This window comes from Balearica regulorum, chromosome 1 (assembly GCF_011004875.1).
Source record: "Balearica regulorum gibbericeps isolate bBalReg1 chromosome 1, bBalReg1.pri, whole genome shotgun sequence".
Taxonomy (NCBI): Eukaryota; Metazoa; Chordata; class Aves; order Gruiformes; family Gruidae; genus Balearica; species Balearica regulorum.
This window is the reverse complement of record NC_046184.1, coordinates 1,197,401-1,210,071: the sequence shown is the minus strand read 5'-3', so window position 1 is coordinate 1,210,071 and position 12,671 is coordinate 1,197,401. Positions and strand designations below refer to the sequence as shown.

Genomic DNA, 12,671 nt, shown 5'->3' with positions numbered 1-12,671 from the left:
CATGGAGTTTGGAGACCATGATGGGCACCATGGGGCAGAGGAGTGGGGCCGTGGTGGGCACCGTGGGGTTGGAAGATCATGGTGGGCACCATAGGGCAGAGAGTTCAGGCCGTGGTGGACATCATGGGGTTGGGAGACCACGATCAGCACCATGGGGCAAAGAGTTGGGGCCATGGTGGGCACTGTGGGGTTGGAAGCTCATGGTGGGCACCATATGGAAGAGAGTTGGGGCCGGGGGGAACGACACGGGCTTGGGAGACCGTGCTGGGCACCATGGAGTTTGGAGACCATGATGGACATCAAGGGGCAGAGAGTTGGGACTTTGGTGGTCTCTATGGAGTTGGGCGGCTGTGTTGGGCACCATGGGGCAGAGAACTGGGGCCATGGTGGGCACCATGGGGTGGGGAGACTGTGGTGGTCACCGTGGAGTTGAGAGACCGTGATGGGCACCAAGGGGCAGAGAGGTGGGGCCACGGTGGGCACCGTGGAGTTGGAAGATCATGGTGGGCACCACGGAGATGGAGTATCATGGTGGGCACCACACAGCAGAGAGTTTGGTCCCTGGTGGACACCGTGAGGTTGGGAGACCATGTTGGACACTGTGGAGTAGGGAGACGACAACGGGTGCCGTGGGGCAGATTTGGGGCCGTGGTGGGCACCGTGGGGTTTGGAGACCATGACGGGTGCCGCGGTTCTTACGCCTCCTCTCTGCCCCACGGCGTCAGGCCACAGAGGAGCCCCCGGCCACCGCTGAGAACCTCCGGCCCTTCAACCTCGTCATCCCCTTCACCGTGCAGAAGGGCGAGATCACAGGTATGGGAGGGGGAGTCTTGGGGCGGGGGGGGGGGCACGGACCACGCTGTGGGGCGCAGTGGGGCGCGGGCCAGCCCCCCCGCCCGGTGCCCGGCTGACGCGGTGGCCCCAGGGGAGGTGTGGATGCCCTCGGGGAAGACGGCGCGACCCAACATCACCGACAACAAGGACGGGACGGTGACGGTGCGCTACGCCCCCACCGAGAAGGGGCTGCACGAGATGGACATCCGCTACGATGGCAACCACATCCCTGGTGAGACCTACTGGGGGCTACTGGGAGGCACTGGGAGGCGGTTGAGCAAGGCCGATGCCACCTCGCCCTGGTTGGGCACCCATGGGTTGAGCAGCCCACCGTGGTGCGGGGTGTCCCCGTGGCGTCCCCGACCGTCGTCCCCCGCGTCCCCAGGGAGTCCCCTCCAGTTCTACGTGGACGCCATCAACCCCCGGCACGTGAGCGCCTACGGGCCGGGCCTGAGCCACGGCATGGTCAACAAGCCCTGCACCTTCACCATCGTCACCAAGGACGCCGGAGAGGGTGAGCGGTGGCCACGGGGGGGCACCAGGGGGTCTGGAGACCCCCCCTCAAATGCCACCGGGAGGGGTTGGAGACCCCCCAGTGCCTCCTGACGCCCACCCCGTGCCCCCCAGGCGGGCTCTCGTTGGCGGTGGAGGGTCCCTCCAAGGCGGAGATCACCTGCCAGGACAACAAGGACGGGACCTGCACCGTGTCCTACCTGCCCACCGCCCCCGGGGACTACAACATCATCGTCCGCTTCGATGACAAGCACATCCCGGGCAGCCCCTTCACCGCCAAGATCACCGGTGAGATGGGGCTCCTGTGGTCTTGGGGGGTCCCACCGCCGTCCTCGGGAGCCCCGTATGGCCGTGGGGACTCCCTGCACGGTTATGACCATGGGGACACCTGCATGGTCATGGGGACACCTGCATGGCCACCATCACGCAGCCATGGTGTCCGTCCCCGGTCACCGGGACCCCATCACATGGCCACGGGGACCTTGGGGGGCCTCGGGGGCACCATCAGATGGCCACGGGGACCTCGTGGGGACCCTATCGCATGACCTCGAGGACCCTATCCACACGTCTACGGGAACCCCCTCCACCCCTGACCCTGGGGACCCCGTCCACACAACCGTGGAGACCCCAATCCATCTCCAGCCCTGGAGACCCCATCCTTACCCCCACCCACCTCGGGCTGCCGGCCCCTCGGCCCCGCTGATGGCGTCTCCGTAGGGGACGACTCCATGCGGACGTCCCAACTCAACGTGGGCACCTCGACGGACGTCTCGCTGAAGATCACGGAGACGGACCTGAGCCTGCTGACGGCCAGCATCCGGGCGCCGTCGGGCAACGAGGAGCCCTGCCTGCTCAAGCGGTTGCCCAACCGCCACATCGGTGCGTGGGGGACACGGGGACGTGCAGACGTGGGGCCAGGAGGATGTGGGCAACAGGAGAACTGGGACGTTGTGGGGTGGTGGGCACACAGAGAGGGGGACGTGGGACTTGGGGACGGGGGACGGGGGACAACAGGGCTGTGGGGTCACAGGGACGAGCGGTGGCCACGACCAGGGCACGTTGTTGGTGGCCAGGGGCTGGTGGAGGTGGCTGACGGTGGCGTGTCCCCCCCCCGCAGGCATCTCCTTCACGCCCAAGGAGGTGGGCGAGCACGTGGTGAGCGTGAAGAAGAGCGGGCAGCACGTCACCAACAGCCCCTTCAAGATCCTGGTGGGGCAGTCGGAGATCGGGGACGCCAGCCGGGTGAAGGTGTGGGGCAAGGGGCTGGTGGAAGGTCACACCTTCGAGGTGTCCGAGTTCATCGTGGACACACGCAGCGCCGGTGAGACCGCGTTTCCCTGGGGCCACGGGTGGGGACGGGGCTGTGGGGTGGTCATGGCTGGCATGGGGAGGTGACCAGGGTGGGACGGTGGCCAAGGCCATGTCATGGCTGTGGCCAGCACAGGGGGGGTGGTGTCCATGGTTATGGCCGTGGTGGGCCATGGCCAGGATGGGATGGTGGCCGTGGTCGTGGCTGGGATGAGATGAGATGGTGACCATGGCCATTGGAGGATGGGATGGTGGCCGTGGTCGTGGCTGGGGTACGGTGGTGGCCATGCCTACGGCCGAGGTGGGATGGTCGCTGTGGCTGGGGTTGGGTGGTGGCCATGACGGCGGCATGGCGAAGGCCCGGATGAGGTGATGGCCAAGGCCGTGCCATGGCTGTGGCCAGCATAGGAGGGGTGGTGGCCATGGTGGTGGCTGGACTGGTGTGGTGGCCACGGTTATGGCCCCAGCCAAGAGGCTGATGCTATGGTGACCATGGCTATGGCGTGGCCGTGGCCTGGATGGGGTGGGCGGTGGCCACGGTCACACCGTGGCCAGGGTGGGGACAGCAGCAGTGGGACATCTCCGAGCGTGTCCCCGCGGCTGCCCAGGCTACGGCGGGCTGGGCCTGTCCATCGAGGGTCCCAGCAAGGTGGACATCAACTGCGAGGACGTGGAGGACGGCACCTGCAAGGTCACCTACTGCCCCACCGAGCCCGGCAACTACATCATCAACATCAAGTTTGCCGACAAACACGTCCCAGGTGGGGACAGGGGGGATGTGGCCACGCGGGGCGGCACCGGGGACCCCCGACGCTTGGGTGGCCTCTGGGTGGACGGGTCCCTGAGGTGGCCGTCACCCGCAGGGAGCCCCTTCACGGTGAAGGTGACGGGTGAGGGGCGCATGAAGGAGAGCATCACGCGCCGGCGGCAGGCCCCCTCCATCGCCACCATCGGCAGCACCTGCGACCTCAACCTCAAGATCCCAGGTAGGGGACGGCCTTCCTCCTCCTCCTCCTCCTCTTCCTCCTCCTCCTCCTCCTCCTCTTCCTCCTCCTCCTCCTCCTTCTCCTGCTCTGCGGGGCTCGGGGACGCGTCTCGGCCGCTCCAGCTCTGATTTCCGCCTCCTTCTCCCTTCTCTCCCCGACCGTCCCCGTGTCCGTCCACGCCTGCCCGTGCCCTTCCGTGCGTCCGCGCGTCCGTCCGTGCGTCCCCCGGGTGTGCCGCCGTCCCCCTGTGCCTCCGTCCACGCGTCCGTCCGCCTGTTCTTCTGTCCGCACGTGTCTGCTCGTGCCTGTGGTCATCCGCGTGTCCACCCATCTGCACATCCACCCCCCTGTCCATCCATCCGTCCATCCATCCCTGTGTCCATCCCTGTCTCCATCCATCCCTGACTCCATCCATCCTTCTGTCCATCCATGTCTCCATTCATCTGTGTCTTCATCCCTATGTCCATCCATGTCTCCATCTGTCCATCCGTGTCTCCATCCATCCATCCATCCTTGTGTCCATCCATGTCTCCATCCATCCATGTGTCCATCCACCTGTGTCTCCATCCTTGTGTCCATCCATCCATCCATCCGTCCGTCCATCTGTGTCTCCATCCATCCATCCATCCTTGTGTCCATCCATGTCTCCACCCACCCGTGTCTCCATCCCTACCTCCATCCTCCTCTCCATGTGTCCGTCCATGTCTCCATCCATGTCTCCATCCATCCATCCATCCATGTGTCCATCCACCCGTGTCTTCATCCTTACATCCATCCTCATCTCCATCCATCCATCCATCCATCCTTGTGTCCATCCATGTCTCCATCCACCCATGTCTTATCCTTACATCCATCCTCATCTCCATCCATCCATCCATGTCTCCATCCATGTGTCCATCCACCCGTGTCTTCATCCTTACATCCATCCTCCTCTCCATCCATGTGTCCGTCCATCCATCCCTGTGTCCATCCATGTCTCCATCCATGTCTCCACCCACCCGTGTCTCCATCCCTATGTCCATCCTCCTCTCCATCCATCCATCCATCCATCCATGTGTCCATTCGCCTGTGTCTTCATCCTTACATCCATCCTCCTCTCCGTCCATGTGTCCATCCATCCATGTGTCCATCCATGTCTCCATCCACCTGTGTCTCCATCCTCATCTCCATCTATCCATCCATCCATGTCTCCATCCACCCATGTCTTATCCTTACATCCATCCTCATCTCCATCCATCCATCCATGTCTCCATCCTCATCTCCATCCATCCTTGTGTCCATCCATGTGTCCATCCACCTGTGTCTCCATCCCTACGTCCATCCTCCTCTCCATGTGTCCGTCCATGTCTCCATCCTCCTCTCCATCCATCCATCCATCCATCCATGTGTCCATCCACCCGTGTCTTATCCTTACATCCATCCTCCTCTCCATCCATCCATCCATCCATGTCTCCACCCACCCGTGTCTCCATCCCTACGTCCATCCTCCTCTCCATCCATCCACCCACCCCTGTGTCCACCCGTCCGTCCCCCGCCGTGTCCGTGCCCCACCCCGTGCTGCCGCCCCCCTCTCCCCGTCCGTGGGTCCCGCCGCCGGCGCCCGCCAGGGAACTGGTTCCAGATGGTGTCGGCGCAGGAGCGCCTGACGCGCACCTTCACGCGGAGCAGCCACACCTACACGCGCACCGAGCGCACCGAGATCAGCAAGACGCGCGGCGGCGAGACCACGCGGGAGGTGCGGGTGGAGGAGTCCACCCAGGTCGGCGGGGACCCCTTCCCCAACGTCTTCGGGGGCTTCCTGGCCCGCGAGGGGCTGGGCTCCTTCGGCCCCCTCGCCCGCGCCCAGGAGGGTGGGTGGCCACGCCAGGGGGGGGGGTGTGCAAGGGGGGGGGTGTAACGGGGGGGTGTGTGCGAGGGGGGTGTGTAACGGGGGGGTGTGAGGGGGGGTGTAACGGGAGGGTGTGTAACGGGGGGGGTGGGTGTGCAAGGGGGGGTGTAACAGGGGGGGTGTGTAACGGGGGTGTGTGTGCGAGGGGGGTGTGTAATGGGGGGGGTGTGAGGGGGGGTGTAACGGGAGGGTGTGTAACAGGGGGGTGGGTGTGCGAGGGGGGGTGTGTAACGGGGGGTGGGTGTGTAACGGGGGGGTGTGCAACGGGGGGGTGGGTGTGCAAGGGGGGGTGTAACAGGGGGGGGGTGTAACGGGGGTGTGTGTGTGAGGGGGGGTGTGTAACGGGGGGGTGTGCAACAGGGGAGGGTGTGCAACAGGGGGGTGGGTGTGTGCGAGGGGGTGTGCAACGGGGGTGTGTGCAACGGGGGTGTGTGCAACGGGAGGGGTGTGCAACAGGGGGTGTGCAACAGGGGAGGTGTGCAATGAGGAGTGTGTGCAACGGGGGGGTGTGCAACAGGGGAGGTGTGCAACAGGGGAGGTGTGCAACAGGGGGGATGCAACGGGGGGGGCTGCACCACCAAGGGGTGTGTGCAAAGGGAGTGTGCGAGGGGGTGTGAAATAAGGGTGGCTGCGCCACCAAGGGGGGTGTGCAAGGGGGGGTGCGAGGGGGGCGTGCAACAGAGGAGGGCTGCACCGTGGGGAGGGGGTGTGCAAGGGGGGTGTGCAATGAGGGTGGCTGGACTGAGGGGAGTGTGCGAGGGGGGGTGTGCAACAGAGGGGGGCTGCCCTGGGGGGGTTGTGCGTGCAACGGAGGGCGTTTGCACCGGGGCTGGGTGCCCTTGCACATGGGGGTGTGCTCGCACAGGTGCTGCGCGTGCAGGGAAAGGTGTTTGCACAAGGGCTGGGTGCACTCGCACACGGGAAGGTGCTTGCACGAGGGCTGTGCGCGCAGGGGAGCGCGCTTGGACGAGGGCTTGGTGCACTGGCACGGGGGAGTGAGCTTGCACGGGGGCTGGGCTTGCACAGGCACTGCGTGTGTGCAGGGGAGCGTGCTGGCACGGGGACTCGGTGCACTGGTGCGTCAGAGTGTGCTTGCACGGGGGCTGCGTGCTCACACGGCGGGTCGTGCGCACAGGAGAGTGTGCTTGCACACGGCTGGCACTCGCTCAGGAGGCTGTGCCCTTGCACGGGGGTCGTGTGCCCTTGCACGGGGGCTGTGTGGTCACACGAGGGGCCAGAACGCCCCCCCACACACACCAGCCTGCGCGTGCCCCTTGCACGAGGCCTCGCACGAGGCCAGGACGCGCACCCGTGTCCTGGGAGCTCCAGGTGTGACACACTCACACCAGACTGCCTTTGCACACGTGTGGCGGCTGGGCACCAGCTGCTCACGAGAGGGGGTGTGCGCCCCTCGCACGGGGACGTGTGCTCAGGTCGGGGGGGGGGCAACGCTGGCCCTTCACAGAGTGGGGCCTTTTGCACAAGCGTGTGCAAGCAGGGGTGCACACTCACAGGGTTGTGCATGCCCTTAGCATAAGTGTGCAAGGATGCGTGCGCATGCTTGCAAGCACACACCTGTCCTTTACACGAGGGTGCCCCAGCAGGCAGGCAGGTGTGCTCACAGGTCTGCGTGCAGGCACAAGCGTGCGCACGTGGGCACGTGCTGCAGAAGTGTGCACGAGCGGGTGCGCACGCTCCTGGCGGTGTGTATGCGTGCCCTTAGCGTAAGCGTGCAAACTCACGGGTGTGCCCGCGTGGGCGCTCACGTAGGCGCTTGCGAGTGCACACGTGTCCTTCGCACGAGGGTGCACGCGTGCAAACCCACAGGCGTGTGCAGCTGCATGCGTGCGCTTGCAAGCGCCGGCGTGTCCTTCGCACGAGGGTGTGCGCTCCCGGGGGGGCACGCGCAGGCCCTGGCGGGTCTCGGGGTGGCAGGGGGTCCCCGGTGGGTGCTGGGGTGCCCTGGGGTGCCCTGGGGTGCCCTGGGGTGCTGGGGTGTCTTGGGGTGCTGGGTGCTGGTGCCCTGGGGTACCGGGGTGCTGGGGTCCCCCAGTGTTGGGGTGCCGGGGTGCCCTGGGGTGCTGGTGCCCTGGGGTCCCCCGGCATTGGGGTGCCCTGGTGTTGGGGTGCTGGGGTGTCTTGGGGTGCTGGTGCCCTGGGGACCCCTGGTGTTGGGGTGCCCTGGGGTGCCCTGGGGTGCTGGTGCCCTGGGGTTCCCCAGTGTTGGGGTGCCCTGGTGTTGGGGTGCTGGGGTGCCCTGGGGTGCTGGTGCCCTGGGGTCCCCCAGTGTTGGGGTGCCCTGGTGTTGGGGTGCTGGGGTGCCCTGGGGTGCCGGTGCCCTGGGGTCCCCTGGTGTTGGGGTGCCCTGGGGTGCCCTGGGGTCGCCCGGCATTGGGGTGCCCTGGTGTTGGGGTGCTGGGGTGCCCTGGGGTGCCCTGGGGTGCTGGGGTGTCTTGGGGTTCTGGGTGCCGGTGCCCTGGGGTACCAGGGTGCTGGGGTCCCCCAGTGTTGGGGTGCCCTGGTACTGGGGTGATGGGGTGTCTTGGGGTGCTGGGTGCCAGTGCCCTGGGGTGCCCTGGTACTGGGGTGCCCTGGGGTGTCGGTGCCCTGGGGTCCCCCGGCATTGGGGTGCCCTGGTACTGGGGTGCTGGGTGTCGGTGCCCTGGGGTCCCCTGGTGTTGGGGTGCCCTGGTGTTGGGGTGCCCTGGGGTGCCTTGGGGTCCCCCAGTGTTGGGGTGCCCTGGGGTGCTGGTGCCCTGGGGTCCCCCAGTGTTGGGGTCCCCCGGTGTTGGGGTGCTCTGGGGTGCCTTGGGGTGCTGGTGCCCTGGGGTCCCCTGGTGTTGGGGTCCCCCAGTGTTGGGGTGCCGGGGTGCCCTGGGGTGCCGGTGCCCTGGGGTCCCCTGGTGTTGGGGTGCCCTGGGGTGCCCTGGGGCCCCCCGGCATTGGGGTGCCCTGGTGTTGGGGTGCTGGGGTGTCTTGGGGTGCCGGTGCCCTGGGGTCCCCCGGCATTGGGGTGCCCTGGTACTGGGGTGCTGGGTGTCGGTGCCCTGGGGTCCCCTGGTGTTGGGGTGCCCTGGTGTTGGGGTGCTGGGGTGCCCTGGGGTGCTGGTGCCCTGGGGTCCCCTGGTGTTGGGGTCCCCCAGTGTTGGGGTGCCGGGGTGCCCTGGGGTGCCGGTGCCCTGGGGTCCCCTGGTGTTGGGGTGCCCTGGGGTGCCCTGGGGTCCCCCGGCGTTGGGGTCCCCCAGTGTTGGGGTGCTGGGGTGCCCTGGGGTGCCGGTGCCCTGGGGTCCCCCGGCGTCGGGGCGCCCCGGTTCACCCCGTCGGAGGGGTGCCGGGGTGCCGGGTGCCCAAGGCGAGGGGGGGTGCGAGGTGCCGGTGTCCCCCGCGCAGGCGAGGCGTCCCCCCAGGAGCTGTCGGCGCAGGTGCTGAGCCCGTCGGGGCAGCGGTTCGAGGCGGAGGTGGTGGCGGGGGGCGCGGGGGTGTACAGCGTGCGCTTCGTGCCGCAGGAGATGGGCCCGCACACCGTCAGCGTCAAGTACCGCGGGCAGCACGTGCCGGGCAGCCCCTTCCAGTTCACCGTGGGGCCCCTGGGCGAGGGGGGCGCCCACAAGGTGCGGGCGGGGGGCACCGGCCTCCAGCGCGGCGTGGCCGGCGTGCCAGGTACGGGGGGGCCATGGGGGGGGCTGGGGGGGAGGGGGGGCTATGGGGGGAGGGGGGCTATGGGGGGGATGGGGGCTATAGGGGGTATGGGTGCTATGGGGGGGATGGGGGGCTGGGGGCTATGGGGGGGATGAGGGGTGGAGGCTATGGGGGGTGGGGGCTATGGGGGGGATGGGGGGATGGGGGGATGGGGGCTATGGGGGGGGATGGGGGGATGGGGGGCTGGGGGGGAAGGGAGCTATGGGAGGATGGGGGCTATAGGGTGTATGGGTGCTATGGGGGGGATGGGGGGCTGGGGGCTATGGGGGGGATGAGGGGTGGAGGCTATGGGGGGTGGGGGCTATGGGTGTGGGGATGGGGGCTATGGGGGGTGTGGGTGCTGGGAGTGGGGGCTATGGGGGGGTGGGTGCTATGGGGGGAAGGGGGCTATGGGGGGGATGGGGGGGTGGAGGCTATGGGGGGTGGGGGCTATGGGTGTGGGGATGGGGGCTATGGGGTGTATGGGTGCTGGGAGTGGGGGCTATGGGGGGTGTGGGGGCTATGGGGGGGATGGGGGGATGGGGGGGATGGGGGGGAAGGGAGCTATGGGAGGATGGGGGCTATAGGGGGTGTGGGTGCTGGGAGTGGGTGTTATGGGGGGGGTGCTGGGGGGTGTGGGTGCTATGGGTGTGGGGATGGGGGGATGGGGGCTACAGGGGGTGTGGGTGCTATGGATGGGTGCTATAGGGGGTGTGGGCGCTATAGGCAGTATGGGCGCTATAGGGGGTATGGGTGCTATAGGGGTTATGGGTGCTATAGGGGGTGTGGGTGCTGTAGGGGTTATGGGTGCTATAGGGGTTATGGGTGCTATAGGGAGTGTGGGTGCTATAGGGGTTATGGGTGCTATAGGGGGTGTGGGTGCTATAGGGGAAGAATGGGGAGTATGGGTGCTGGGGGTGGGGGAGTATGGGTGTAGTTGGGTGGTTTATGGGTGCTGGGGGGTATGGGTGCTGTAACTGGGGGGTATGGGTGCTGTAACTGGGGGGTATGGGTGCTGGGGGGTATGGGTGCGGGTGGGGGGGATGCGGGTGCAGGGGCCCTGGGGCACTGCGGGTGGGGGATGGCGCCGGCCATGGGGTGCCGGCAGAGGCCGGGGGCACCCATGGGTGTCCCTGTCCGTCCCCCCGCCAGCCGAGTTCAGCATCTGGACGCGGGAGGCGGGGGCCGGGGGCCTCTCCATCGCGGTGGAGGGGCCCAGCAAGGCCGAGATCGCCTTCGAGGACCGCAAGGACGGCTCCTGCGGCGTCTCCTACCTCGTCCAGGAGCCCGGTGGGTCTGGGGGGCCCCGACCCCCCCACCCTGGGGAGGAAATGCCCCCCCCCCCCCAGCCTCCTGCCGGGGGCGGCGAGACCCCCGTGCGAGGGCGTCCCCGTGCGAGGCGGGACCCCCCGTGCGAGGCCGCCGTGTCCCCCCCCCAGGTGACTACGAGGTCTCCATCAAGTTCAACGAGGAGCACATCCCCGACAGCCCCTTCGTGGTGCCCGTGGCCTCCCACTCCGACGACGCCCGGCGCCTCACCGTCACCAGCCTCCAGGTACCCGGGACGCCCACACCCCCGTGGCACCCCCGTGGCACCCCCGTGGCACCCCCGGTGTCAGCGCTGGCACCCCCAGCGTCACCCTGCAGCCCTGGGCTCCGCAGCCGCCCCCCCCCCCCCCCGGGACCCCCCCTGTCACCCCTAAGCCACCTTGTGCCCCTGTGGCACCCCTGGGACCCCCATGCCACCCCTGGGACCCCCCCTGGTGCCACCCCTGGGACCCCCATGCCCCCCTGGGCCACCTTGTGCCCATGTGGCACCCTTGGGACCCACCCTGTGCCACCCCGGGACCCCCCACGCTGACCCCATCCCACCCTGTGCCACCCCCGGGACCCCCCCCGTGCCACCCCTGGTGCCACCCCTGGGTGCCCCGTGTCCGCCCCCCACCCCCCCCGCCGCCCGGGGGTCGGTGCCAGCGCCGTGTCCCCGCAGGAGACGGTGACGGTGAACCAGCCGGCATCCTTCGCGGTGCAGCTGAACGGGGCGCGCGGCGTCATCGACGCCAAGGTGCACACGCCGGCCGGCGTCGTGGAGGAGTGCTACGTCTCCGAGCTGGACAGCGGTGGGACACGGGGCACGGGGACGTGGGGCGTGGGGACGTGGGGCGTGGGGACAGGGGGACGTGGGGCGTGGGGACACGGGGACGTGGGGACGCGGGGACGTGGGGACACAGGGATGTGGGGCGTGGGGACGTGGGGACACGGGGATGTGGGGCGTGGGGATGTGGGGACGTGGGGCGTGGGGACAGGGGGCGTGGGGACATGGGGACATGGGGACACGGGGATGTGGGGACATGGGGATGTGGGGCATGGGGACAGGGGGCACAGGGATGTGGGGCGTGGGGATGTGGGGTGTGGGGACATGGGGATGTGGGGACACGGGGATGTGGGGATGTGGGGTGTGGGGACATGGGGTACGGGGACACGAGGACACAGAGATGTGGGGATGTGGGGTGTGCAGACACAGGCGTGTGGGGACATGGGGATGTGGGGCGTGGGGACACAGGGACATGGGGTGTGGGGACACGGGGTGTGGGGACGTGGGGACACGGGGACACAGGGCGTGGGGACAGTGTGGGGATGTGGGGCGTGGGGACACGGGGACACAGAGATGTGGGGACACGGGGACACGGGGACTTGGGGACACGGGGCGATGGGGACACGGGGACAGGGTGCCGCGGCGCCGAGCGGGTGGGTGACGCGGTGCCACCCCCAGACAAGTACGCCATCGGGTTCCTGCCGCGGGAGAACGGGGTGCACTCCATCGACCTGCGCTTCAACGGGCGCCACGTGCCCGGCAGCCCCTTCAACATCCGCGTGGGCGAGCAGAGCCAGGCCGGGGACCCCGGGCTCGTCACCGCCTACGGCCCCGGCCTCGAGGGTGGCCTCACAGGTGACACCGCTCGGGGACACGGTCAACGCCGCGGCCGTGGGAAGGGGTGGTGGGGACGCGGCCGTGGGGCGGAGGTAGCTACGGGTGGTGGCGATGGCCGCGGTCAGGACCGTGGCGTGGGAGGGCGGTGATGGGGACGTGGCTGTGCCCATGGCGTGGTGGCCACAGGGACGTGGCCATGGGGAGGTGGCAGTGGGGACACAGCCAGGGTGGTGGCCATGGGGATGTCGCTGTGGTGTAGTGGCCATGGGGACGTGGCCATGGGGTGGTGGCAGTGGAGATGTGGCCATGAGGACATGTCCGTGGGGTGGTGGCCATGGGGCCGTGGCTCAGGCTGGTGGCCGTGGAGATGTGGCCATGGGGACGTGGCCATGGGGTGGTGGCCATGGAGACATGTCCATGGGGTAGTGGCAATGGGGACGTGACCACGTTGTGGTGACAGTGGGGACGCGGCCACGGTGTAGTGGCCATGGGGACGCAGCTGGGGGTTGGTGGCCATGGGGACACAGCCGTG

The 12,671-nt window shown here is 68.2% G+C and overlaps 1 protein-coding gene across 6 annotated transcripts in view; it reads left to right on the top strand.

The window, feature by feature from the left end:
• FLNC (filamin C) overlaps window positions 1–12,671 on the top strand; it is a 41,846-nt gene that overhangs the window by 26,659 nt on the left and 2,516 nt on the right. For 3 of the 6 annotated variants that reach the window (XM_075748471.1, XM_075748382.1, XM_075748721.1), the window contains 14 exons: window positions 726–813; window positions 926–1,066; window positions 1,220–1,348; window positions 1,462–1,635; window positions 2,065–2,226; window positions 2,465–2,668; window positions 3,264–3,416; window positions 3,519–3,641; window positions 5,249–5,491; window positions 8,920–9,189; window positions 10,360–10,497; window positions 10,647–10,762; window positions 11,198–11,327; window positions 11,981–12,157. In XM_075748471.1, coding sequence (XP_075604586.1) covers window positions 726–813; window positions 926–1,066; window positions 1,220–1,348; window positions 1,462–1,635; window positions 2,065–2,226; window positions 2,465–2,668; window positions 3,264–3,416; window positions 3,519–3,641; window positions 5,249–5,491; window positions 8,920–9,189; window positions 10,360–10,497; window positions 10,647–10,762; window positions 11,198–11,327; window positions 11,981–12,157 — 2,248 coding nt within the window. Of the gene's footprint in view, window positions 1–725; window positions 814–925; window positions 1,067–1,219; window positions 1,349–1,461; window positions 1,636–2,064; window positions 2,227–2,464; window positions 2,669–3,263; window positions 3,417–3,518; window positions 3,642–5,248; window positions 5,492–8,919; window positions 9,190–10,359; window positions 10,498–10,646; window positions 10,763–11,197; window positions 11,328–11,980; window positions 12,158–12,671 lie in introns of those variants that run through there. The other 3 variants (XM_075748640.1, XM_075748556.1, XR_012834617.1) reach the window with 2 other exon arrangements.